The sequence below is a fragment of the Chelon labrosus genome (genome assembly GCF_963514085.1).
Source record: "Chelon labrosus genome assembly, chromosome: 6".
NCBI classification, from domain to species: Eukaryota; Metazoa; Chordata; class Actinopteri; order Mugiliformes; family Mugilidae; genus Chelon; species Chelon labrosus.
Window position 1 is genome coordinate 21,865,828 of NC_140342.1, and position 27,222 is coordinate 21,893,049.

General features: G+C 44.8%; 2 protein-coding genes across 4 annotated transcripts in view; one reads left to right on the top strand and one right to left on the bottom strand.

The window, feature by feature from the left end:
• tep1 (telomerase-associated protein 1) overlaps window positions 1-15,959 on the bottom strand; it is a 29,312-nt gene extending 13,353 nt beyond the window's left edge. The window contains exons 1-28 of one of the 3 annotated variants that reach the window (XM_084546835.1): window positions 15,821-15,959; window positions 14,706-15,226; window positions 14,390-14,593; window positions 14,080-14,229; window positions 12,270-12,434; window positions 12,040-12,177; window positions 11,781-11,852; window positions 11,343-11,467; window positions 10,091-10,248; window positions 9,665-9,774; window positions 9,483-9,561; window positions 9,095-9,287; window positions 7,405-7,684; window positions 7,156-7,308; window positions 6,964-7,032; window positions 6,393-6,514; window positions 6,235-6,309; window positions 5,963-6,106; window positions 5,538-5,829; window positions 4,437-4,558; window positions 4,115-4,228; window positions 2,592-2,709; window positions 2,321-2,509; window positions 1,730-1,917; window positions 1,517-1,658; window positions 1,190-1,369; window positions 994-1,086; window positions 774-909 (exon numbers count right to left, since the gene is read on the bottom strand). In XM_084546835.1, the coding sequence (XP_084402961.1) occupies window positions 774-909; window positions 994-1,086; window positions 1,190-1,369; window positions 1,517-1,658; window positions 1,730-1,917; window positions 2,321-2,509; window positions 2,592-2,709; window positions 4,115-4,228; window positions 4,437-4,558; window positions 5,538-5,829; window positions 5,963-6,106; window positions 6,235-6,309; window positions 6,393-6,514; window positions 6,964-7,032; window positions 7,156-7,308; window positions 7,405-7,684; window positions 9,095-9,287; window positions 9,483-9,561; window positions 9,665-9,774; window positions 10,091-10,248; window positions 11,343-11,467; window positions 11,781-11,852; window positions 12,040-12,177; window positions 12,270-12,434; window positions 14,080-14,229; window positions 14,390-14,593; window positions 14,706-15,224 (4,330 nt within the window). In that variant the 5' untranslated portion in view covers window positions 15,225-15,226; window positions 15,821-15,959. Of the gene's footprint in view, window positions 1-773; window positions 910-993; window positions 1,087-1,189; window positions 1,370-1,516; window positions 1,659-1,729; window positions 1,918-2,320; window positions 2,510-2,591; window positions 2,710-4,114; window positions 4,229-4,436; window positions 4,559-5,537; window positions 5,830-5,962; window positions 6,107-6,234; window positions 6,310-6,392; window positions 6,515-6,963; window positions 7,033-7,155; window positions 7,309-7,404; window positions 7,685-9,094; window positions 9,288-9,482; window positions 9,562-9,664; window positions 9,775-10,090; window positions 10,249-11,342; window positions 11,468-11,780; window positions 11,853-12,039; window positions 12,178-12,269; window positions 12,435-14,079; window positions 14,230-14,389; window positions 14,594-14,705; window positions 15,533-15,801 lie in introns of those variants that run through there. The other 2 variants (XM_084546834.1, XM_084546833.1) reach the window with 2 other exon arrangements.
• Window positions 15,960-16,211: 252 nt separating this feature from the next.
• On the top strand, window positions 16,212-26,806 carry LOC311490097 (uncharacterized protein). Its single transcript, XM_084547455.1, has 5 exons — window positions 16,212-17,078; window positions 18,365-18,460; window positions 18,557-18,662; window positions 22,224-22,325; window positions 24,099-26,806. Exons 1-4 carry the CDS (start codon window positions 16,508-16,510, stop codon window positions 22,279-22,281), a joined length of 831 nt encoding a protein of 276 aa, XP_084403581.1. The 5' UTR covers window positions 16,212-16,507; the 3' UTR covers window positions 22,282-22,325; window positions 24,099-26,806.
• The last annotated feature ends 416 nt before the right edge of the window (window positions 26,807-27,222 follow it).

A 27,222-nucleotide genomic window follows, 5' to 3' on the forward strand; every position in this document is an offset into this window, starting at 1 on the left:
TTATTCTGAGGAGCAGAGAACCGGCCCACCACTCTATATGATATTAACCACTAGCCCCAGAAGTATATCAGTTTTTGCACTGGTAGTGTTGCTGTTGCTGCTCTTCATTCACTCAGTAACATGACTCACATTGATCAGGCATAACATTATGACCACCTTCCTAATATTGTATAGGTCTCCCAACAGCTGTGACTCATCAGAGAATGGACATGGGTCTTCTGAGGGTGTCCTGTGGTGTCTGGCAACAGAATGTTGTTAGTGGGGGGCCTTTGAGGGGAGGGACCTCTGTGGATCATCCCACAGACACTTGATCAGTTTGGGATCTAGTGAATTTGGAGGCCAGGTCAACACCTTGTGCTGTTCTTCATGTTTTTGTTTTTAGTTGTTTCTAAACTGTTTTTGTGTGTGTGCCTGTGTCAGGCTGCATCCTGCTGGGGATGGCTGCTGCCATCAAGGAGTGTCATTGCTATGGGGTGGGGGTGCCTGGTCTGGTCTAGGTAGGTGGCACATGTCTAAGCAACATCCACATGAATGTCAGGTCCAAAAGTTTCCCAGCAGAACACTGAATTGTCACAAGATGGTCAATGTGATTTACTTCTCCTGTCGTTGGTTTTAATGTTGTGGCTGACTGGTGTATAATCAGGTTCTTACACCTCTGCAGTAAACCTAGATGTGTTACTTTCGTTATCAGACAAAAATGATAGAAATAAAAACTGTAGCTGCTAAGACACAGGTTACATTTTGAACTCAAAAATCTCCTGGATCAATCTTACCGGTGGTGCTGACAGTGAGCGCTGCCAGGGCCCAGCGGAGTCCCAGCATGTTTTCATACTGCGAGCAGAGTCTCTCCAGGCTGTACTGCACCAGCTGGCTGAGGGTCTGAGGCAAACCCTGCAGGTTCTCCTTCAGCTGAGATGCAAAGTCAGAGCATACTGCTATTACTGTTATCAACTTTACTGCGACATGAAAATCAGAGAAAATCTGAGCTCAGACCTTGTCAAAGGAGGCGAAGTTCCTCAGGTCTTCACAGGCCAGGTGCAGGTAGAGCGGACTCACTGCTCCGTGCTTCGTTATCAGAGTTTGAAGCTGGAGGAGAACACACACACACACAGACAGCGCTTGTTTTTAAAGAGAAAAACAGAAAAGAGGCCAAAGAAAAATGAGACGTCCACGGTGTACGAGTGTTAACCTGGTTGTTGAACGCAGAGTCGCTGAGTTTCTTCCCGAAGGCGTCAAGCTCCTTCTGGACTATCTCCTTCCGGTCGGGTACGGTGAGCTGTCCCAGGGCGAACGGGACAGCCCCTTTCTTCTTGGTCAGTGTTTGTAAGAGAGCGGCTTTGGACACGAGACTAACCACCAAACACACACCCTGTCAAGAAAAAGACAGATCAGAGCCAACATTAATCCTATAAACATAAGTCTTTCCTTTATGAGGATGCTTTGAAATAAATGCATCCAAGTTACGAACATGCAGCTCTTCCCTCCTCATTTGAGACCCCCTTTCTTTGGGACTGACCTGTGGAAGCGGCTGCGGGATCCAATCAGAGCACAGCTGACCTCTGCCGTCCCAAACAAGATCCGCCCCATCGACAAGCAGCACCAGAGGTTTGCTCTTCTTCACGCCGCTCAGCGTGGAGTGAAACTCCGACAGCAAATCTCTGATTTAAGAAAGAATACGCTATAAGCTGCAAAGTCAGCCCATGGATGAAATGACATGAGAGTCACTCACTTGTAGGAGTGGGGAAGAGGCGATTCCTCCTCCGTGTCCTTCATCTTTCTCAGCCAGTGAACGAGGCATCGAAGAAGGTTTTCCCCGGAGCGAGCCGATAGGCTGGCGGACGTAGAGTAGGAGAGGACGTCGCAGGTTAAGTTCTTTTTGGTCTTATCTCCAGTCCTGAGGGCGTCTGCCAGAGCGGCCTGTGATTAGAGAGGGAAATACGGACGGTGTTCACCTTCTTTGGGGCTAGATGTAACTTGACAAATCAAGTCAACTTCATACCAAAAAATCATGATTCATTCTTTTAAAGGAGGAAAAAAAACTCTGTAGATCATCCCACAGATACTTGATCAGTTTGGGATCTAGTGAATTTGGAGGCCAGGTCAACACCTTGTGCTGTTCTTCATGTTTTTTTCAGTTGTTCCTAAAGTGTTTTTGTGTGTGTGCCTGTGTCAGGCTGCATCCTCCTGGAGATGGCTGCTGCCATCAAGGACTGTCATTGCTATGGGGTGGGGGTGCCTGGTCTGGTCTAGGTGGGTGCTACATGTCTAAGTAACATCCACATGAATGAATGCCAGGTCCAAAAGGTAAAAAGACATTTACCATGAAGACAGTCTTGCCCTCTCCAGGTCCTCCCTCCACCACCATCATCCCTCCTTTGATCTGGGTCTGCTCCACTATCTCCACGGCACCAGACAGCAGCTTCGACCGGCCGAAGAACTGCCTCTGCAGCGCCTCCTGGTGAACCTCCTGCTCGAACACCTCCGACGCGGGCTCGGCCTCGTCGTCCTCCTGAAACACGGAGAAAATAATGAAGTTGTTGACGACACAGACTATACGTCGGTATTTGTTTTTATCATCTTGAGCTTCTCACTTCCACGAACAGCTTCACGACGGCCATCCAGAGGTCCTCCAGCACGGCTTTGCCAAAGTCCTCCAGGTTTTTCAGATGTGGCTTCCCTTCCACGACGCCTCCCCACTCACAGGAGTAACTACGACAGAGTCAGTCAAAGACAAAGAAAGCTCAGTTCACCTCATGGGACACCGAGCATTGTTTATGTAGTGATTTTAATACGATGATTTAAAAAGTTTCACACTTCAGTACATTAATTTTCTGTCACTTTCCTTTTCTGTTTGTTTGAAGCACAGATGCCTGCAGATCAGCATTACTCAAACAAGATTATAACATAAATCAATCTATTTCATTAGGTACACTAGTAAAAACACACTCTAATATAACAGTCCTGCACTAAATCCTCCAAGATAACTTTTATAAAGTTCAGTTTATGTTGAAACAGCGTCAGAAAGCTGGTAATTTAACTGCAGGATCATTGGTTAGGATGCAGTGTGTGGTGTTATTGAACTTTTTAGCCCAGCCCACTGACTAAAATAGGGTTGTCAAAATAATAGAAACGCGCCGGCACAACACAATTCAATAGTGCTACAAAACATATGATCCAAAATCAAAACACAGTTGAATCAACTCTCTCTAAGTTGTTTTAAACAAATCAAAGGAGAAGATTTAGTGCATTTTGAAATGCATTCAGACAAGTGACTGTATATGTTATCCAAGTTTTCAAGACTCTATTGAATTTGTTTTCCAGTCTGAGGAAGAAGAAACTCTCTGTCTTATATATAAAGTGCATTTAATCCTCCACCTTAGGTACCGCTGTCTTCAGCCGTCTTCTGGTGATAGCTTCCTAAACATGTATTTGTCTCTGGATCTTTTAAGAATAATGTTCATTCATTCATTCATTCATCGTCTCCTGTAACTGCTTATTCATGTTAAGATCTGCTGGAGTCTATCCCAGCTGTCATCGGGCGAGAGGCGGAGGTACACCCTGGACAGGTCTCCAGTCTATCACAGGGCTAACACAGAGAGACAGACAACCATTAACACTCACACCTACGGCCAAGTTAGAATCACCAGTTAACCTAACCAGCATGTCTTTGGACGGTGGGAGGAAGCCAGAGTACCTGGAGAGAACCCACGCAGACACAGGGAGAACATGCAAACTCCACACAGAAAGCCGCCCTATAAATGTTCTTTTCCCAAAATAATAAAACCTAAATTGAGAAACGCACCCTCAAACGTTTCTCCTTCTTTAGCTGCTCCACCTTTTCTCCTTTTCTCTCTAGTGTCTGTTATAATGTTTTTCTATCCATATTCTCTCTGTGACAGGGAGCCAGTTTGTTTCCACTGCTGCTCAATAATCTCTTACTAATATTAGCCTCTCTCTCCCACTTCTCTTTCACATACGATGTTTCATTTCCTTCTACATCTTCCTATATCCCTTTTTTTGTCAGCCAGGAGTGAAAAACACAGATTTAAAGAGACACTCTTTAGAGACTCTTATAACACTTCGGTGCTTAAAGCGTGCGACTGAGATGACTCACTTTTCAGTGACCTTCACGTCGCTGGCCAGAAGCCTCCTCTTCAGAGAGTTCATTTTATCCTCGGCGTCCTTTGATTCAGAAGCAAAATCTGATTTCCAAGCCACAGGAACTGATCTGCAGAACACCAGGAGAGAATGGAAATACAGGATCAAGTTATGTAATGGATTTCTGTCAACCAGTGAGGTATTACTAGCCTGGAAGTCAGGCTATAAATAAAACATAACAAATGAGAGAGTGAGGCTGGGGTGGCTATAGCAGGTTACAGCATTAGAGCACTAAAACAAACTTGGTGGGATTACAAAGATGAGTTTAAACCGCGTACCTGGTGATGTTTGGATCTCTAAAGTAGCAGAACATTCGCTGGTCTGCCGTGTCGGGATAAAGAGCCTGGAACTGACGGATCTCCATCTCCGTGATGGACAGGCCGTCCGGGGCCGAGGCCAGCTGCACACAGAGAACAAAATAACTTATTTCACCTATAAACTCCTATGCTCAGCCGACCAGGTCACGGTATAATGAAACCAAAGCTGAATGGTTGAGGACGAGAGGGACCTCTGTGGATCGTCCCACAGATACTTGATCAGTTTGGGATCTAGTGAATTTGGAGGCTCTCCTGTCATAATGTTGTGGCTGATCAGTGTAAAGCACCTATAACAATACAAACTGACTCAAGACGATTTGCAGAACCCTGAGCCTGAAACCCTCAGAGCAAACACGAAGGAAAACTTTAACACGGAAGAAGCTTTGTGCAGATCTTAAGCTCATTTAGGTCCACCTCTCTGCTTGAGTCCGGCCATTTGGAGACAAAAAAGGTTCGAGAAGAGGAGGAACAAGATGACTCATACATCTGACTATAGGCGGGATGAATTTGCAAAGTGTGAACTTTATACTGAAGACATGAACTGCAATTTTTCAATAAAGTAACTGCTATTCTGAATGGTTCCACTAGGGGGCGGTGCTGTTTAGAGATGCAGACATAACACAACACTGAGACCAGAAACTAAACAGCAGATGAGAGCAATGGGCTGAAATTGCACCTTTTTTTCCCTGAAGAGATTCCAAGTTGTTCATAAAGTGTTTTTGTAAAAATATAGCTCATTAAATATAAACATTTCTATAATCTTTGCACTAAAACAAAGGGAAACATCTGGAGTTGTCTCTGACCTGGCCAGCCTGAGTTCAATTTGTGTTGTATGCAAAAATGCTTAGTGGGTACACAGAGTGCTCATAAAGTTGCTGTTAAAGAGATCAACAAGAGCAGAGGGGCATTGTTAATAATGAACACTTTATTTTATTGTAATTTAAAACATGAAGAATGTAGTTTAAGAGCATTATGATGAGAATTTTAACCCCAAATGCATCGTTTATGTATTTAAAGGTCACTCATACTTATTAATCTTTTATCTTTTATCTAAAGTCTTACCCAGCTGTACTGCGGCAGGTCAGGCAGGGCGGGTCTGGGGGGCACCAGGCCGTACCTCTCCCCGAGGATCCCCACCAGCATCTGGCTGCGACACACCTCCGACAGGCACAGCTCGGCGGCCCGCCTCGACTCCTCCTCCGTCACGCCCCAGCGCAGCTCCACCTCCTGCGGGTAGAGGCAGTGTGCCGCGGCGCGACGGCGGAGCTCCGGGAAGACGCTTCGCACCAGGACGTCCCGCTCGGAGTGCATGTCTCGGAAGGTTGAGGAGATGAAGACTCGCACGCCTCGCCACCTGAGGTCAGAGGAACGATGGGACAAGAAAAGAGACAGGACAAAAAATAAATAAATTACACAGCAAATACAGCCAAAAACAAAGGGTCAAGTTAGAAAACTGCTCAGAACCGATCCTGTAAAGTACAAATTACCTTAACTTTGGACTGGCAGGGATTGACACAACCTTGTTTGTGCTCTGAGAGCCTTTAGCTCCTTGTGGTGGTGGGATGTTGTACAGCTTTCCCAAATTCTCCACGTGTTCCAGCAGCCTGGAAGATCCTCGTTCTGCCACAAACCTGGTTCACATAGTTCAAGATATACATTTATCAGCTTTCTAGATTATGGTCACATCTGTAGGATAATATGCAGCTGCTCTCGTCGAGCTAAGCTAACTATTTTCGCCTGCAACATTTTTTTATCTTACCTCAACATTTGCTCGCTGAAGCCCGTCAGCTGCACACAGTTCCTGTCACGGTTGTTGTCAGAGTCGTAATAACTGCTGTAAACATAACAGTACAGGTTTTTTGGATCAGTTTGAAATAGGTAGGCACACCGAAACCAGAGAGAAAAATAAAATATTACCCCGCTGGCAAGAGGATTTGAACCTCCAGAGCTTTGGTGTTTATTTTGTTCCTGTAGCTCTTGATGATCCAGTCTACATCAGAAGGTAACCAGGCGTCACACACGGTGATGATGTTGTTTACCTGAGAAACAGAAGTATATAAACTCAATTTATACTGTGATTTAAAGTCTCAGAGTGAACCAGGAAGTCAAGGGGAACCACAGAGGCGTCTGCAGGCAAGAAAACTCATAAGTAGAGCTATAGAGCGTGTTTCTAACGGTGGCACAAGTCTTAACTACTTTTTTTAAGACTCTCCATCATATTTGAAGCTGATTTCTCCAATGTGTTTGCAAACAGTTGCTTATTTACACATCCAGCAAATATAGAGCAACATTAAAATGAATTTCAACTCATTTCAAGGTGTCGAAGTCTGACTGTGACATTCGCCTCATGTCCCTTGTGTCTGAACCAAACTTCTGCATTTGAAGACACCGCAAAAGACTACAGCCGAGACATACACCGATCAGCCACAACATTACGATCACTGACAGGAGAAGTAAATAACACTGACCGTACGTCTAAAAGACTAACCTTATTTTTCTTGGTCAACGTTTTGGAAAGGTAATTGCAGTCATCCTCACCAGAACGCTCCCGACATGCCTGTGAAAGAGAAGGGCTCATTAACAAGGACATACGTCATCTGTGACCACAGCTGCAGTTGTGTCCAGCCTTATTTTCTTTAAGGACTAGCATCGTATGTACACGTCAGAGAAACTTCCCGACCTTCATCTGCTTGACCACACTTCTGACATTCTCCAAAAGGACGTCAGACTTCAGCACGGCTTCTTCACAGTGATCGCCGTTGGTTAAGTAGAGCCGACAGTCCTCTGCACTGCTGCTGATCATCAGAGAGAGCAGAGCAGCCACCTCGTTCTTCTGCGATGTTAAATAAAAAGGGAACAGAGGTTTGTTTATTCTGTTTTTGCCACATGCAAGCCTTTCCTCTGAGGTACTCATAATCAGAAAACTCACAGTAGGAGTGAGTTTGTCATCCTCGCCCTTATTCTTCCTGTTTCTTCTCCTTCCCTCTTCTTCTTCCTCCTCTGTCGTCTCGTTCGTTTTTTGCTCCGGGTCTGGAGGGAGGCAAAAGTCAAACTTCTGCTTCCACGCGTCGTCATAGTACGCGTGAATGGGGAGCACGACGATGGTCCGTCCAGGCAGCGGGGGCACGTTGTAGCGGCAGGAGATCTGAACCGCCGTCTCCAGAGCTTTGCGGTAACGGTCCAACAGGGCGACGGTGTACAGCCTCTGACTGGATGTGATAAGAGCTGAATTATTACACCGTTATGACACCTTAACTGACCACATAAAAGCTCCATCTGAGCTAAAAAAAAAAAAAAACGTCCGTCTTTTTAAAAATATAATATAATCATTCAGAAGTTTGTTTTGAGACCATCTTTGGTGTTGATGTTCAATCATGGTGACCATCAATTAACCGTCTGTTGCCTAATACACTGCTTGGCCAAAAATAAACAGTCGCCACCAAGAAATAAAGGTCACACACTCTAATATTACGTTGGACCTCCTTTAACTTTGACTACAGCACACATTCTCTGTGGCATTGTTTCAATAAGCTTCTTCAACATCTCCAGACTTATTTCCATCCAGTGTTGCATTAATCTTTCACCAAGATCTAGTATTGATGATGGTAGAGTCTGACCACTGCACAAAGCCTTCTCCAGCACATCCCAAAGATTCTCAATGGGGTTAAGGTCTGGACTCTGTGGTGGCCAATCCATGTGTGATAATGATGTCTCATGCTCCCTGAACCACTCTTTCACAATCTGAGCCCCATGAATACTGACATTGTCATCTTAGAATATGCCTGTGAACATCAGGGAAGAAAAAAAATTCATTGATAGAATAACCTGGTCATTCAGTATATTCAGGTAGTCAGCTGACCTCATTCTTTGGGCAACATAATGTTGCTGAACCTAGACCTGAGCAACTGCAGCAACCCCAGATCATAGCACTGCCCCCACAGGCTTGTACAGTAGACACTAGGCATGATGGGTGCATCACTTCATCTGCCTCTCTTCTTATCCTGATGCCCCCATCACTCTGGAACAGGGTAAATCTGGACTCATCAGACCACATGACCCTTTTTTTTTCCAGTTAGCCTCACTGATTAGTGGTTTTCTTAAGGCTACACAGCTGTTCTGTCCCAATCCCTTGAGTTCCCTTCACATTGTACGTGTGGAAATGTTCTTACTTTCACTATTAAACATAGCCCTGAGTTCTACTGTTGTTTTTCTTCGATTTGTTTTCCCCAAACGTTTAAGTGATCGCCGATCACAATCAATCTGACCACATTTCTTCCTGGAAGACGATGGTTCTCCACTCTCCTTCCAGTTTTTAATAATGCGTTGGACAGTTCTTAACCCAGTTTTAGTAGTTTCTGTAATCTCCTTAGATGTTTGCTCCGCTTGATGCATGCCAATGCATCAGTTGGGGTTAAATAACTTGTTGCCAGCTGAAAGATAATCACCCATGCAGTAATTATCCAATAGGAGGCTCCTACCTATTTGCTTAGTTAAATCCAGGTGGAGACTTTTTTTTTTGCCAGGCAGTGCAAAAAAATTGCTTACATAAAATTTTTTACAAAAAACAATGCACCAGGCATACTTGCAAAATTAAGAAAATTCAAAAGAAGTCCTCCTACTTGGCCTTTAGCAGCTGGGCCTTCCTCGCATGGTACAACCGGCAGACAAACGGCGCGCCGAGCGCCATTCTCGTTCTGTTCCTTGAAGCCTTCTCCCACTCCAGAGACTTGTAGCGCTTGCTTTTGGGAAACTTCTTCAGGATGTCCACCAGGATGTCTTTAGCGCTGGGGATTGCCTTCAGGGATGCAGAAGCTGAAGGACCAGATCGGTGTTACAAGGGCCTTTTAATACTCTGTCAATAGTTACATATAAGACTGGATATATAAATTCCTTATAACATTTCAGTGCAGTGCTTTTACGCGAGTATTTTCATTAACACTGTGTTATCTGGATCTGAGTACTTCCTGTTTTTATCTCGCCTTGAAAAAAAACCTCGATGTATCTCACCCACAGCGTGGAGCTCCATGATGACTTTGTAGGCAGCGAGGAATCTGAAAGGAAACTGTCGGCTCTGAATAACGGCTTTCTGTAAACACACAAAGTCACAGGGAATTTAATGAAGTGCTTTAGAAAGGATTTATTTGGTAAAGAACTAACGTGGCTTGCTTCGTTAAGGTGTGTCCTCTCACCTCATTGGTGAGTCTGCTGAGGATCTTCTTGTGATGAGCCTCACTGATGCCCGTAGTGATCATGTTCCTCAGGTTCCTCAGCATGGCCATGAACGGGAGAGACTTACCGTCTGCACAGAAGAGACTTTATCTGTCACAGTGTGTAATCATGGACATGTCTTGAGAGTTATGTGTCTTATGTGTCAGTTAAAGCTTGTTGCACCATATCTGAATCACCTGTTTCACTAAATGTTTGACCCAGTTTCTGAGCCAGATGCAAAATTGTGAGTCAGTGAAGAAAACCAGAACAAACAAGAATAACTGACAGTAATCCCCCCCCCCCATCTTCATGTACTTTGATGCAGTGGTTACGCTGCTCTGACCAGCAGGCCCCGCTCATGTTGCTCACTTTGAAGACGAGCTGGAGCTTTCACTTTCTTTACAGACCTATGAGCTTCTCCCAGGTGGCGGCCTTGTTGCCCTCCAGACTGACCAGCCGTTCCCACGTCTGCGGCTCTTTGAGCCTCATTCGCTTCCCGGCTCTCTCCCGGTCCCAGGTGCCCTTTATTCCACTGCGTGTGAAGGCCTTGATGTCAGCGGGATACCTGGAGGAAAAACAACCACAAAACATTTTAAAATGGAAAACTAACCAGACACATTTGTCCTGCTTCTCCATCACTACTTTTTTTGTTTAAGGTACAAATAATGGGCTGATACAAAGAGCCCTCCTCGCCAAAGGCAGACGCAGCATATTTTTTGAGCATGCAGTACCTTTGAGATTATTCTAGTATATTCTGCACAGTATTTGTCATTGTGTTGCATTTTTCGAATAATAATAACATACATTTGTATAATGTGACAGCTTCGATAAGGCTCCAGCCCTCTTACCGCCCTCCAGAGGACAAGCGGTTACAGAAAATAAATGAATGAATGAATAAAGCAAGTATATTTGTCTACTAACAAGTGAATAAAAGACAAAAAAAAACAACTTGAAACACATAATCTTTAAGGCAAGTTTGTCTAGAACATTATTAGAATAATTATCTGTGGTTCAGCACTAGTTTATTTCGGATAAATCAGATCATATGTGCAAATATGCAGGACATAAATCCGTACAATACAGTGGATTTAAAGACACTTGCTTATGACTGCATTATAATGTGTCCTCGTAGGTTTATATAGAGAAGATGATAAATCAAAATGTAGTAAACTTAATTAGACAGATTGCAGGTGAATGTTATATTAATATGTGTACTTGTTCTTGTACTTGTTCTATGTGATAATAACTAAATACTTTTTCTTCCTCTTTTCTTTACGGCTGTTCCCTTCAGGGGTTGCCACAGCGAATCACCTGCTTCCAACTTGCCCTTTCCTCTGTATCCTCTTCTCTGACACCAACCTCCTTCACTACGTCCATAAACCTCCTCTTTGGTCTTCGTCTAGACCTCCTGCCTGGCAGCTCTAACCTCATAATCCTTCAGCCAATATACTCACTATCCCTCCCTTGAACATGTTCAAACCATCTCACCCGAAACATCTCACATGAGCTGTCCCTCCAGTGTACTCATTCCTGATCCCACCCATCCTGGTCACGCCCAGAGAAAACCTCGACACCTCCAGCTCTGCAAGCTCCAGCTTCTCCTCCGGTCTTTTCCGTGATAACAACTAAATTCAGCTTCTAAAGTCAACCCGTACTCACTTTTTCCCCAGAATGGCCATGACGTGTTCAGCCGGCTCTTTAATGTGAAGCTTCTCGATCATCTTCTTCACGCTGAACTCGCTCTGCTTCTTGTCCACCACCTCTATGTTGCTCTCTGTCTTCAACTGCACATATAAGCCAGTGTCAGACAGTATTTAAACAGCAGTGTGATGCTCCACGCACAAAACACTGCATTAAATATAAAATGTTAAATATAAAAGCAATATTTAAAAGAGTTTTTCAATTGTTCTAAATGAATATTTGTTAGTTTTTTGACTGTGAATGGTTGTCTGTCTCTCTGTGTTAGAGCTGTGATAGACTGGAGACCTGTCCAGGGTGTACCCCTACTCTCGCCCAGTGACAGCTGGGATAGGCTCCTTGCTATTAAAAGCAGACCCATACCGAATATTAACAGGAACCTGGAAAATGGAAACTTACAAACAGCCTCAGGGCAAATTTATCCATTAGGACCATGTTCGACCACTGACCGATCTGGTCATCAGTCGGCTTCTGGAAGTGACAGACAAAGTATTCGGAGCAAACATCAACAAACATCAAGAAAGGCTATGTGGGTCATATGTATGCAGCGAGCGGTAATTCAGAGAAATGAGTCAGCAGCTCTCATATAGAAACCACATGAAGCATGGTGTGTTTACGAAAAGACAAGACGCAGAGATCAGCTACAATATACATGTACCTTCGCGTTGCGCCTGTTGCGGTTGTGTTTGCAGCGGTGCTTGCGTGTGTTGTATTTAGCCAGCTGATACTCGCTGAACTGCTTGAATTTGTCGGCCATGGCCTTCTTCAGGCACATCGGCAGGGAGCGGCTGAAGCACTGGAAACAGGGAAACAGGCAATCCTAGTGGTTAGGCAGAACTGAAACGTTGCCGTGACCGCACCATACGGTAAATGCACAATGAGACCTACTGTGCTGTAGATCCTGACGACTTCCAGCCAGTCGGAGGGCAGCTGCACGGCCGCGCAGAAGTAGCTGCGGACATGGGGCTTGACTGAGGGCAGATTGGCAGCCAGAGCCAGCAAGAAGTTCGCTGTGATGCGGATGTTTAGCTTCTGACGAGTGTAAAGTGCCACCTGGACGGGAAAAAAATGATGAAAATTATTCTAACTCCTTGCTGCTATGTATGGAGTTTGTCTGCTTTGCTTATTCTCACTGATGCGCCAATATATAAACAGGTTAGAGCGGTGAGAGAAGCAGAGCTGGGGCGGCTACATCCATAAGTGAAATGCCCTTGAGGAGGGCACCTAACCTGCATGGGTGGAGTGCTTGGGTTCAGGTCAGCGATATGTTTTAAAAAAAAAAATAAAAAATCCAGGAAGAAGATACCTGAGGAAGCCTTTCCTTGTTCCCAGCAACAGAACTCCCAGAAAATAGTGGTGATTTCATAATGTTCATGGAAAAGTTGACCAATCTTTTAACTCAACTCAACTCAACTTTATTTATAAAGCACTTTAAAAACAACCACAGTTGAAACAAAGTGCTGCACATAGGTGAGAAAAACTATTAAAAACAATAAAACAATAAAAACAATAAAAGCACTAAACAAAAGCAGAAAAACAGAGTATCATGCTGGGTTAAAGGCCAAGGAATAAAAATGGGTTTTAAGACCAGTTTTAAAAAATGGAGGGCGCTTGTCTGATGTGGAGTGGTAGGTCATTCCACAATTTGGGAGCAGCAACAGAGAAAGCTCTGTCCCCTCTGAGCTTCCATTTAGACCTTGGTACCTCTAGGAGCAGCTGATCAGCTGACCTGAGACACCGAGCAGAAGTGTAAGGGTGTAGAAGCTCAGAGAGGTAAGGAGGAGCGAGACCATTTAAAGATTTAAAAGCAAATAAAAGAATCTTAAAAATGGACTCTAAAGTGCACAGGCAGCCAGCGGAGGGAGGCCAGAGTGGGAGTTATGTGCTCCCTCTTGCGTCCTCCAGTTAAGAGGCGAGCAGCAGCATTCTGGACCAACTGGAGACGTGCGAGGGACGACTGGCTGACCCCTAAATAAAGTGCGTTACAGTAATCCAGCCGGGATGTGATGGAAGGCATGGATTACTGTCTCAAAGTGCTGATGTGTGAGGAAGGGCTTAACTTTTGCCAACCGCCTAAGGTGAAAAAAGCTGGACTTAACCACTGCAACAATTTGCCGATCCAATTTTTTTTTTTAAGAGTTAAAGGACATGTTTTAGACAAGAAACTTTGGTTAGTGTGGTAGAGCAGGTTGTCCACCAGAACGCGGGGCTGACAGTTTGAAGGTGAGCCCAAAGTGGCTCCCAATCACGGGCAAGCAGCTTGCATGGCAGCCTCCATCACCGGTCTGTGAGTGTGTGTGAGTGCGTGAATGAGAAACACTATAAAGAGCTTTGACAACCGCTACATAAGTGCAGACTACTTAGCATTTGCAGCGGGATGGGTTACAAATGCAGAGAGCTAATTCCTTGTATGTGAGTACAGCTGGCTAATATAAAGCTTTTTAAAATCTATTGATATTGATTTCAGCAACTGGTCCCTATAGGCAATAAGACTACGCAACGCCTCCCTGTGAGGAAACAACTGGACTTTGGTCACTGCTGCCAATACTGTATATATTATATACCTTAAATATCTCTGTATCTGTTTCTATGAGATGAAGCTAGTGGACACCGAATTTCCCACAAATAAAGAGATTAGTTGATGATAAAGAGTTGGAGCATTATTTAGTTTAAAGTTAAAGTAAACATGAAAACACACCTTGAGAAGAAACTGTGGGTCATGGACAGAAATGTCTTTCGCTAGATTTATAATCTTGGTCCAAACGCTGGTCTCTGAGTCCCAGTCCTTCTGACCTGGAGGTGTGCTCTTGTTAACCAGTGAGCAACACACAATGTTCAACAGGTGATACTGAAGGGAAGACAGAAAGACAGACAGACAGGAGGTTAGAGTTTTATTAAATCAGCACTCAGGGGTATAATCTGGTAGCACAAATACACTTAAATGCTAAACTTGACGTGTCATTCTGAGGACAGTCTATGTATACGCAGTGTGAAATATCTTCTTGTACCTTTTTATCTGTCAGCTCCTCTTCTGCTTCTTCATTTCCACTTTCCAACTCTGCAAATTCCTCCTGTTTGACAACAATAGTTTCTTCAAGTTCCTGGTTCCCCAGCTCAGTTTCAACCACAGGCAACTCCATGCTTCTCCCTGCATCTGCCCCCTCCACTTCCTCCTCCCTTTCAGACAACACATCATCGTCTTCATCTGAACACTGCAAATGATAAATTAGCCACATTAAAACAGTAATACAGACACGCTGGGTGCTTCAAGCTGTTTAAATAACAACGCATTTTTAGTTTAGATAAATGAGGACTACTTCATACCCCACTTGTTTCTTCAAAACAGGCTTCCATCTCTTCAGATATTTCATCTTGGTCAACATCTCCTCCACCACCTCTTTCCTGTTCTCCGCCCAGAGCACGATGGACGAATGAAGACGGTTGGGAAAAGTGACTCAGCAGAGGAGCGCTGGACGCGGGGAGCAAGGAGTCAGTAAGGACAGTGGAGGTCAGGGAAAAGGAGAGGCGAGGTGACTCAGTAGTTAGGAGCTTGTTCTGGGTGCTGAGGAGGGGTGAGGAGAGGGATGCAGCTAAGGAAGAGGCGGAGAGAAGGGAGGACGACGTGGAAGACAGCCTGGAGGGCTGGAGAGAGGGGGAAGAGGAAGCTGCCAGGTTTATGAGCGGAGAGCAGGTTTGCTGAGGCATCACCGTGGAGGTCTGAGCTAAGAACTTATTCTCCAGGCTGACAGGAGAGTAGTTGGAAGTCAAGCTTCTCCCGTATGTGACCTGCCGCTGCTGCTCGCCTGGGGCCACATTTGCTTGCTGCAAAGTCAGCGCCTTCATTTCTGCAGAAAAACACATCAATCCAGAAAGTCAACGGCCAACACAAGCTGCTCCTCCCAAGGTTTATAATCCCAGAGAGCATCAAGAGTGGAGATAAGCAGCTCAGCAGCATTCCTCCGACTGTTTAAACAACCATTGTACTATTGTACTTAAGGGTGTATTGCTCAGGGAAGTCATATCATGGGGCGCAAAGTCTGAACCTGGTCAGCAAAAATTTAAAACAGAGAAGACGGTCTTATTGGGACATTATAATTTAATAAAATGTAGAAAAGGTGAGATTTCTGTGCATTACAAACTCAGCTAGACACCAAAATAAAACGATTTAAACTGGAAAGAAAGTAATAAATAAAGAAGTTTTACAGCTTTGGTAAAGCTTATATTTAAAATACAGTTATGGGGGAAGTAAACAAGACTTTTAAACTAAAAACATACATTAGCAACGGAAGTAAAATCCTATAAATTGACATTAGGACGACGTTTCCAAGCAGACTATTTCTTCAGAATGACTCAAGTTTGCATAGGCGTGGTGGTGATGGTGGTTAGCTGCGGGTACCCACGTAAGACGCAGAAAACTCACCGCAAAAAAAACAACCCACACAGTTTAAACTCCACAGGAAACCCGCTGACAACGAACAGCAGCGTCTTCAGGGTTTAGTTTGAGTTTAACCCGGTGTCATTACGTGTGTGCGTTGCCTGGAAAAGCTAACCGTTTAAGTGCTGCTGCAGACTTCCGGGCTACAGAGGCTACAGAGGCTTACAGAGCGCTGATTGGTCAGTTTTACTGTGTACGTTTTTACCGTAATACCACATATAATGGGGCCTACCAGAAAATAATCATCTATCAAGTAAAATAAAAGCCAATATTTGTTTGGTAGAAAATATATAATAGTAGATAAATAAAAACAATATTATAAACACTTTTTATGTGTTTAATGTTAAAACCACACACTCGTTTAATAAACGCGGTGACGTTACCGTAATCACTTGTGCGCGGCTCAAAGAGGAAGCGAGAATGCTTTATTTCCGCTGCAGCAGCAACGAGAAACGGGCACGTCAAAAAAGAAAGGGAAAATGTGGACAGTGAGGACAAACTGAGGCCGGAGAAGGACAACGCCGAACCACAGCCACCCTCTTCGCCGAGCTCGGTTGCCAGGCAGCGGTTGTCGTTCAAAGCTCCCGGGCGAACACTTTTGACGGTTAAAGGGGTCGTTTCGAGGTGAACCCGTCCGCTCGATCTTCGGCTTTGAGGAAGCTAGCCAGCGGAATTAGCTAGCCCGCTAGAGATGGGGACGAGAGCCAGTCGCATACAGGAAGACCCGCTTCCCTCTCCTTTCGGAAAAGATGGCACGAAGAGAGATTCGTATCGGCGGACCCGCTGCACCAGGCCCACCAGCCTCGTCGTCGATTTCTCCGTGAGCTTCGAGGAGACCGAGGCCAACCGGAGCCGGTCGGAGGAAGGCAGCGACTCGGACTTGGGGCAGCACGGGGCGAGCGCCGACGGCAGCCCCGCCGACCACCACCACCACCACCACCACCATCACCACAGCAGCAGCAGCAGCAGCGGCAGCATCCCCTCCAGCATCGGCCAGGCGTCGCCCGCGGATGACAACACCAGCGAGGGGAGGCCCGAGGAGGACGGCACCATAAGCCCGGGGGCTCCGGCCGAGGCTGAGCACCAGCCCGGAGCGGAGACAGGCCCCACGCCCCACCGCACTTTTTCCGAGCGGCTGCCCGGGAACCGCCACTCTTCCTCCCGCAGCGTCGGCGCACGATCCGTCCGGGTCCGGGGCACTCACCAGCGGCCGGTCTCGGAGGCTTGGATCGGCCTTTACCGTGTCAACAACCGCCACGGCAGTAAGTTCACACATATTAAACTGTAAATCAGTACTGAATAACTATATATTTTTCATTATTTGTGCATTTTTCCCCCCAAAATTGGCTCATATTCATCAGCAATTGTGGTGCAACGTGTTTGAAAATGTCAGGACAGCTCACATACAAGAAGTCATTTTCCTTAGAAGCTGGTCATGGATGTGTTGGGGCTTGATAGTTTAGGAAATGACTCACTATCGGATCAAACAGTATGACGACATTTAAGTTATGACTGTTGAGGCTTTCACAAGAAATGATATTAAACTGGAGGTAGGAGGGAAGTGATAGTAATACAGACCCCTTGAGGGGAAATATGTATTCATGGATGACTTAAATATATCAGTTAGAAAAGGATAAGATCATCCTTTTAAGGCGAAGGAAGGTAGGTAGGCATGTTGCTGCATTAAAATGTCTCCAAGTGTGACCCTGAGTCAACCCAGCCTGAAATCAAAATGGCTTATATCAGGCATTTACATTCCTTCGCAGATAATCTCCTTTCCCGTGCTCGCATGCTGACTAAAAATCTTCAGAGAACCCATTGTGCGAGGCAGAGCTGTGGCGTAAAAAAAACTTGTGTGTGTGTGTGTGTGGTGACATGCGAGCTCTTTCATGTCACAAGGCCTGTTGACAGTGGCTGTCGGTGCGAAATATCCTGCAAGCCCGACTGCGCTTGGTCGTAACGCTGCATTAAAATGAGAACATGAGTTTGCAGAGGAAGCACACACACACACACACGTATACACACACACACACACTCTCTCTCCTTGCATTAGTTTAGAAGAGATGGTGGCGATGTGGCGGCGAAAGTGACATTTTGAGCCAAAACACAGCGGCGTGGCGGCTCTCCCGGGGCCGGCCCTCTAGCAAGTGTAGGGAAATGGGTCACAACTTCGCATGCCCCCGCTCTCTTGGATGGAGGAGGAGGAGGAGAGGGGGGGGGGGGGGGGGGATGTAGGGCAGCAAGGCACCCGTTTCCGAATGCCAGCCCCGTCCACGCATGGCTCTGGATCCCTCAGGCCTGAGTCACTGTTTTCAAATGGCACATGCAGTCAAATAAAGCCATTAGAGGCCGGTTATATTCACGGTAACATCATTCGCACCATCTCTAAAAGGAGAGCACACAGCATTTACAGGCCCACTCCTCTCTATGGTTTTGCGGTATCCAAACAGACATGTCGCTGTTATTCATGCGCACATCATCTATCTTTTATATCTCGCCACGACACGGCGTGTTAATCTCAGCTCTGTCGTGTCTCTGCCCTCTGCAGATATCCGATGTCCTTTCTGCTCGAAGCCTTTCCCCGGGGGTCGGATTGAGGATCACCTGTTGAGCTGCCTCACGTCACCTCCCCTACCGTACAACAGTAAGTGTCCCGTCACAGAATCGCCCCAGCAGCTGTGTGTGTGTGTGTGTCTTTTTAAAGGCATCTTATTGTTGCTTTGTGTGTGTTTATTTACAGCGGATGTGCTCAGTAAAGACAGCGGAGAGTGCTCCATCTGTTTGGAGGATCTGGTTCAGGGGGAGACCATCGCCAGACTGGCCTGCCTCTGCGTCTACCATAAGAGGTAACCAAGCTCAGTGTTTACAAATCATCTGCTAATCGGCCATTTGCCGTCATCTGACCATCGGTGAAAGGCGGTTGGCTCATGCCGGGTATTTCGGTTCATTTAGAAACCTGTCAGTTACTTTAAAACTAAAACTAGTTTTGTCACTGGTTCCAGAGATTTGGGGAGTTTCCACAATTCTTTGCCCCTGGTTTCACATGTGGCTTGTCGTCATACTTTTTTTTTAAATCCAATCAGCTCTTGGGATCGATGTTGCTATCAGGGCTGTTGTGTTTTGAATCTCCTTCTCGCTGCGCGGCGTTGCGAGATTTGTTGAGCAAGATTTCAAACAAAGGGAAGTAGGAAATGTTGTGTATGTAAGATAAATATAAACGATCTGAGGATTTTATGAGTTCACTTGAAAAATAGACTTATTTTAAAACCGAGCCCTACCGTTGGCACTAGTCACACTTCTGTCTGGGTTATTTTTATTATTTTTTTTTTTTCTTTCAACCAACTCAGCATCTTTAATTGGCGTTGGATCAAGTCCGTCGTAGAGATCGCTGTGATTGGCTGCTTTGGCTTACAGAGAGAAAGGGAAGCAAACAAAATAACAAAGGGCAAAACACAAAATGCCCTTCTGTTTTTTCGCCCTTATCCCATCTGAACATTCGGATATTTTTAACGACAGCACAAACATCTAGAAAGAATAAACTGCAGACAAGGTTAGGTTAGGTTAGGTTAGGTTACTTTATTGGTACCCATAGGTAAACTAGGTTTACAGTCTAAGAGGCAGGACATCCTTTACACTTATAGACCACCACATGACATACATCACACAAACCATGAAACATACAGTATAAAACAAATAAAACAAACTGTAGATCATGGTTCACAACATGTTACATAAAAACATATAGACAGACAGTACAAACATAGATAAAAACATGACAAAGTGATCGGCGTGATTCAGGAGAGGCCAGGGACATTTATCGGCACTGGCTGACAAGTTCGACTCGAAATCTCATGCAGCTGTGTACTTGATATCTGCGAAATGCGTTCTGTTCCAAGTCTGCGCAAGTTACCTATGGAAGCGTCCCTGATGAAACAGGCTGGGCAAGAACACATCTGTGTATTTGAACCGTACTTGGTCTTGACTTTTCACTTTTCACAAGAATGCATATTGTGTCTCTTCCTAGCTTCCCGTTTAATATCAGCTCTTTTTATTTCCCCAATGTCAGTGAAGAATACAGAACATATGTGCCAGCTTTCTGTTAAAGGGGAACTACCGTTTTTTTTTTTTTTTTTTTTTTTTTTAAACATCCTGGACCTTATTTCTAGCATAAAATACGATCGTTTACTCACCCATATAACTTTTGTGTCATTTGCACTCGTTCAGGAGATAATTAGATCAGCGTGTATCCATATAGTGGGAGTGAATGGGGCACCGAGACACAGCCTCTAAATAACGCATTATCTGCCGTGAAACTTGTTTTATATTTCACCAATATTTTGTTATGATACACTAGTGTTATTCCCCCGTTGAGTCCGGATTTACCTGTTATCATCATCCTGGGTCTGTAGATTGACCTACAAACCTCTGACCTGGATGATGTCATCTCTGAGTCGTCTTGTTTACCTGTAATTTTCTACTGCTAGTTTTTTTTTTGCAACATGGCTGAATATTTTTCCGATTCTGAGGTTGTGGATGAATCATAGCCGATCTCTGCCCAGGAGAGATGGAAGCTCACATTTCTGCTTTTCCGCATTAACCACGCCCACTTCCAATTTCTAGGCCAATCACAGAATAGTTAGTTCTTCCCGGTTGATGCGTCGAGAACAAGCTGCGAGAACTCCCAAACTCCGTAGTATGTAACTGCCTTTAGCTTTGTGGTGTGTTCACGTGCAACTTTTTGGTCCGGACACGGTCGGCACCTGCAGCCGGTTTGATCGGCCTGTTCCTGACGAATCACATCTCAGATCTTCTCTCTGGTCCCTTTTTGTTTTTGTTGTTTCTGCAACTGAGAAAGTGTGGTAGCCAGGCTTTTAAAAAAAACAAGGAATCAAAAGTTGCGCTCTACTACTCCTACTGCACAGACGGGAACCCAGTGTCCTTTCCCACGATATGACGCTCTAAAGTTATCCTGGCAGGCGCCGTCATTCAGAATCATTACATTTTAAAATGGGACAAGTTCCCATCACTGAGCGAAACGAGTGTTTGTGCAGTCTAACAACTCTTACCCCCGGTTAAATCGACTCATTACATTTTAAATCTGTTCGCCAAGAGTTTTGTGAGCGTTTCGAAACTTCTCGGAAAAATAAATTGCCGTGAAGCTGTGGAAGGGCCACCAGTGTTTTTGCATGTTTCAGCTCATTTGCTAAATCTCAGTTTCAAAGCATGCTTGTTATTTTTTTTTGTTTTGTTTTGTTTTGTTTTTTTCCACACCAACTTCCAGGGAGCCTTTAGTTTCCTCTCACTTCAGCTCCAGTATAGGAGACGGCAAGTTTAGGCCATGTATCGCCTTGAAGCTCCCGCTCGTTCGCTCGCTTTATTTATAAGTCGGAGCTGGGACATGAATGCGTGTTAAAAGTAGATGTTAAGTGCAGACGGATTTAGGAACCCGCCTTTCATGTCCAACGCGACGGCAACGTAACCTGCGGCGTTGGTTTATTTCCAATGAAGCGCACAACCTGTCCGTCTCAGATTCTTCTCACAGAGCGCTTTGACTTTCGGTTCTGCACGGCAGTTTGAAGGTGTGGCTGTGTAATTGACACTAATCCACCCTGTGGAGAGATTTGAGAAACCACTGCGAGCTGTGACAAGGGATAAAAATAATTAAAAGACACTCACTTGCCAAAACGTTGAGTGTACTATTGAGAAAGCAAATTCGTTCCAATGCAGCGGTCCTGCTCTAAATCTGAGCTTCATGAAGGTTACAATGTTCAGTTTACGCTGAAACGGCGTCAGAAAGGTGGTGATTCAACTGGATTAATGTAGTTTGTGGTGCTGTTAAACTGGATTCAGTTAAACTCTGAAGTGTTTTTGTTATTTAGCTGTCAAAATAATAGAAACTTGTGTCACAAAGCACAGCCTCCAGTTAAATAAACTGGAGGCTGTGCTTTGGAGGCATTTGTTTTCCTAATGTACCCGATGAACTGGCAAGCGGGTGTGGGACAAAGATTAATTATCCTTGTAACTATGGATTAACTTGTCGTTTGTCGTATTGATTAATTGGTTAAATTGACGTTTGCTCCATTTATTAAAAAATAAAAAGAAGAGTGAAAACAGGGCGTCACTCTAAATCTGCTCAGTGTCAATCAAGCGTCAGCTCGTTGTTTCAGCTTCAGTGATTAAAGTAAATGAATGTAAGTAGTCGCTTCAGACGTCTCATCTCTGCTCCCTCAAACAAGCCGGCGAAACTTTTTAAAGGTACTCACAGCCCGGCCGCGGTGAAAGTGATTACATTTAATCTGGTTTAACGCTCCCGGTGAGTGGATTAGGGACCCGTGGGAGGCTCTGCGCTTTAAACGCTCTGCCGCATTAACATGAGCTGATCAGAACGTCTCGCTGTCTCCCCGCAGCTGCATCGACTCCTGGTCCAAGGTGAAGCCCTGCTGCCCCGAACACCCCTTCGATTGACTCACGGGACACACGTATTCTGCACAGTGACCAACCCGACTCAGGTACGTGTTTGGACCCGAGCGAATGGCCAGGATGTGTCGTGATGAATGAGTGGTTGGAGTTTATTGTGGCCACTAACGTCCACAGCATAATAAAAGTGTAAACAAATTTAACTATATTTATTATCTATTTAATAATTTTGGGGGATTTCATAGACGAGCGTGGGTCTTTAACTGGAACACCCTTGTACATGCAGTGTAAACCCTCAGACGTGAACTGCATTGAGCCCAGATGTTAAATTAGGTTCTTCTGAACAGAATATCTGACTGTTAAAGCGTGAAATGTTATTGTTTCAACGGTGATTACACACTCCCAAAGAAATGTTGAGGCTCAACACCCATGTGGGGGTGTGTCCACGTAAGAAGCAAGAGTGGCAACTTGTAATTAATCCCATTATTGACTGATGAGGTGGTTGATTAAGTGATTAATTCATCCTTTTGTCTTTTAAATTGGGGCAAAATTGGCACTTCAAATATCTCCAAATACTTTGTTATAGTCAAACGAAACCCAACAGATAAACATAAGAAAATAATCAACTCATCACAATTGACTGTATTTTCTGTATATTTATCAGCAACTATCTGAATTGACAAAAAAAAAGGTTCATGAATGAATTTATTGACGTACCAAGCTACTGCCACCTGCTGGATTGGAGAGTTATTACCTTTCATGCCGGCACAGAACACATGAACCAGTTGTAGTCGTTGCTATGACATACATTGATGCTACAACAGTTAACCTTCCAGTTTGGGATTAAAAAAGCATCCATCAATCTACTTTAAATGTTCTGTGAAGGTTAAGTGTTTGCTTTGTCAGACCTACCATTCAACATTAGTTTAGTTTTTTAGACATACACTGCCTGGCCAAAACTTTTGATCACAGCACACATTCTCTGTGGCGTTGTCTCAATAAGCTTCTCCAATGTCACCAGACTTATTTACATCCAGTGTTGCATTCATTTTTTCACCAAGATCTTGTATTGATGATGGGAGAGTCTGACCACTGAGCAAAGCCTTCTCCAGCACATCCCAAAGATTCTCAATGGGGTTAAGGTCTGGACTCTGTGGTGGCCAATCCATGTGTGACAATGATGTCTCATGCTCCCTGAACCACTCTTTCACAATCTGAGCCCCATGAATCCTGGCATTGTCATCTTGGAATATGATCCATTGATGGAATAACCTGGTCATTCAGTATATTCAGGTAGTCAGCTGACCTCATTCTTTGGGCAACATAATGTTGCTGAACCTAGACCTGAGCAACTGCAGCAACCCCAGATCATAGCACTGCCCCCACAGGCTTGTACAGTAGACACTAGGCATGATGGGTGCATCACTTCTACTGCCTCTCTTCTTACCCTGATGCCATGGTTCCCCACTATCCTTCCAGTTTTTAATAATGCGTTGGACAGTTCTTAACCCAGTTTTAGTAGTTTCTACAATCTCCTTAGATGTTTCCTTCTCAAACAGACTAACATCTTTTCCACGACCACAGGATGTGTCTTTAGACATGGTTGTTTAGAAAATGAGAAGCTACTCATTGCATCAGTTGGGGTTAAATAACTTGTTGTCAGCTGAAAGATAATCACCCATGCAGCAATTATCCGATAGGAGGCTCGTATCTATTTGCTTAGTTAAATCCAGGTGTCGACTTTTTTACCTTGGCCAGGCAGTGTATTATTTTGAAAGGTTAAAAGTGAAACTGTACCATGCTTTCATTCGTCTAACGTCCACTCTTTTCTTTCCCTCTTTCTCTTTCTCTCTCTGCCCTTACAGGAGACTACACTGAATCCCAATAAAATCCCAATAAAAAAAATGTGTAATTGAACAAACAAAAGCTCGCCATCCCTCCCAGACGTCAGTATTTCAGCGGAGAGCCCGTCAAGCCCTAAGAGGAGCGCTGCAGTCAGCGACGCTCTCCTCTCGGATCGGTCCCATTCGACCTTTTCGCGCCAAACTCTGCGACGGCCGCCGCACCATTTAGATTCGCGCTCGACGTCCTCGCCGGGAACGGGAGCGGCGGTCGTTTATTCCGTGGAAGGAAGAAAAAGAAAATCACCTTAACTGTTACTCTGGATCCTCTCCTGTGTATTTTTATCTCCCTCCCCAACGGGATCTTTTTATTTTATCAAGTATTTTGCAAAAAAGAAAAAGGAAAAAAAAAAAAAAAAAAATAGAGTATTGTTCCATGTCACGCATCGGATGAATGTTTTCTTTCCTCGGCTCGCCCCAAATGATCCGACCTCACACCGAAAGCGTGAACACACAAACGTTGCTTTACTTTTGAAGCAGCTGGAGGTTGAGGGCTTGTTTTTGGTGAAAGGGGGAGGAGGCTGCTGTTAATAGATGTTTTCTGTCCCCAGCGAACATTTCAGAGGAAGTGTTGGGGGGGCTCATTCTTCTTCTTTTCTTTTTTCTTTTTCTTTATTTTTTCCCCACCCCAGGTCAGTTTCTTGTAGGTTAGCGCTGAGTTTTACTGTGCTGCTACTTGGTGAGCATTTAGGAAGGTTGAAGGTATTTCATTGGGCGGTAGTAGCGCCGGCGTTGGCACCGATTTGAGCACTTTTGTCCGTCGAGGCTGATTATTATTTTTCTTTCTTTATTTTTTTCTCCATAAGGTCTGGGATAAGATTGCGTGAGTGTGTTTGTATATGTGTGTGTGTGTGTGTTCAGATGACGACCAGGGACAAGATATGTCCTGAGCATGACAGTGTATTCAAATGTGTGTGTGTGTGTGTGTGTGTGTGTGTGTGTTTACTGTAAATTGCCCAGAGGTCTGCTTGGTTTTTTTGTTTTTTTTTTAAACTACGTTTGTCGCTGGCTGACGTCCAGTCACACGTGGCATTTTGGTACTCGACATGGTCCAGTTTTTTTTTTAATTATTATTTTTTTGTCCCCCTCCTCCTTCCTCCCTCCTCCCTCCTCATTCCCAAACTCTCTCAGGGGGTGCAGTCCGGATTCTTTGGACCAGCTCCCGAGCGACAGTTTCGCCATCTGGCTCCGTTAATGCCGGATCATGGGAGGGGATAAAGGGACGAACGGATGGAGGGATGTATTTTTGGGGGGCATGTTTACACCATGTGGCGCCCGCCTCTCTCCACAACACTGGAGGCTATGGACAGCTGATGGTTAATTATTACATAAGTAGCCCCCGACCCATCTTCCTCTCCTCGTTCTCCCACTTTTTTTTTTAAAAACAAAAAAACAAAATAGGATTTCTGCTATTATATTACGACGTTGCTCATGATTATCGCTAAATGTGTTAAGCGGCTTTCTTTTGCCTTTCTTTTGCGTGTAACGATTGCCTTTGCCTGGTGACGGGGGTTGTGGTTGTTTTTTTTGTTTTTTTTTAGGGCTGAGCTCGAGGTGGTGGTGGTGGCGGTGGTGGTGGCGGCCCAACAAGGCTGCTCGACAGATGCTGTCTGAAAAACAGGTTGCACACAGGCCAGTGGAAAACTCCAGTGGAAAGAACAAAAACATGAAATGATTGCTTTTGCCGCCTGCCTCAAAAAAGGTCAATCTGTTCCGTGCGATTTAACTCGGCGTGGATCGGTTTAGAGGTCGGGCCGCGAGGTGAGCCCGTTGCACATGCAGGCTCCCTTTCCCCCCCCTCTGCCCCCAGCCTCTGGGTCTCTTTACTCCTCTGGTCCTATGGTGTTCTGCAGCCTGAGGTGCTACGCCTTGCCCCGCCACTAGAGGGCAGCCCTGTGCATGTTTCCTCATATTTTGTATTTGGAGAATAGGACAAAAAAAAAAGGCGCCTCAAGTCTTGCCTGTGCATCGGGCCGGGGCAGGGTGGGATTAGGGGGTGCATCGATCACTAGGTGTTACATTTGCTGTGGTGATAAGTTATGATGTTGTATACTTTGGCTGGGAGGGGTGGGGGTGTTTTGTGTGTTTCCGAGGGGAGGCGGTGGAGGTTGGGTTGTCGCTAAAGATGACAAGACAATCTAAAACCCCACATTACTCTCTTTTACTTTCTTACCCCCCCTCTCTAAGCTGTGCGGTGCAATACCTCAATTTCTACCAATGCTAGCTAAACGCTCTGTGTGTGTGTGTGTGTGTGTGTGTGTGTGTGTGTGTGTGTGTGTGTGTATAAACTAGCTCCTCCCCAAACAAAAGGACGGCGTTTTGTATAAATGCCCCCAAATCCTCGGGCCTCGAATCGCCGCTGCGTCCGCGCGCCCCCCACCCCAACCGCCAATTCGAGGCCGTTTAGACAAGAATGTTTTTCAAAGAGTCACCACAGCGGTATCTGCATCCACAAGAAACGGACAATCTGCCTTTTACTCTGGTATAAAGACGAAATTGAATTTTATTTATTATTAAATTGTAAATATGTAATGCAATTTAAGACAGGAGGAAAAAAAAACAAACGACGGCTCGTCCTTGTCTGTTCGATATACTGTTTCTAAGCTCCGATCTTTTGTATGTCTCAGAAATTGTTTTTATATGTATTTTTTACAATAAATATGTGTGACAGATGTTTTGTCGGTGTCCTGTTTGTGTGCGATTAACTCTGAATAAGTTCTGATAACAAGAAACGAGTTGAACGATGGGCAATGAGATTTCAGCTTCTCCAATGAGAGGATTTGCTTCTTTCTTTTATAGCAACAAGTTGCTCATTTGCATTTGTTTACCCAAAATATACATAGTTCTTAAATTTAATTAAAAAGTTGATATACAGCCATCTAAACTGATCAGCCATAACAACATGACCACTGACAGTTGAAGCAGATAACACCGATTATCTAAATTATCTCGGTACCTGCCAGTAGGTGGGATATGTTGGGCAAATGCACGAGTGGATGAGCTTGAGTGACCCCAATAAGGTCGAGGACAAATTGTGATGGGTCAGTGCATCAACAAAACTGCAGATCTTGCAGGGTGTTTCTGTCAA

What these genes read in the sequence shown, in the direction of transcription:
- LOC311490097 (XM_084547455.1), top strand. Translation starts at nt 16,508, where the DNA reads ATGGGGACGAGAGCCAGTCGCATACAGGAAGACCCGCTTCCCTCTCCT. An exon ending in TGTCAACAACCGCCACGGCA is followed by an intron (nt 17,079 to 18,364) that starts GTAAGTTCACAC and finishes TGCCCTCTGCAG; the next exon opens with ATATCCGATGTCCTTTCTGC. An exon ending in CTCTGCGTCTACCATAAGAG is followed by an intron (nt 18,663 to 22,223) that starts GTAACCAAGCTC and finishes GTCTCCCCGCAG; the next exon opens with CTGCATCGACTCCTGGTCCA.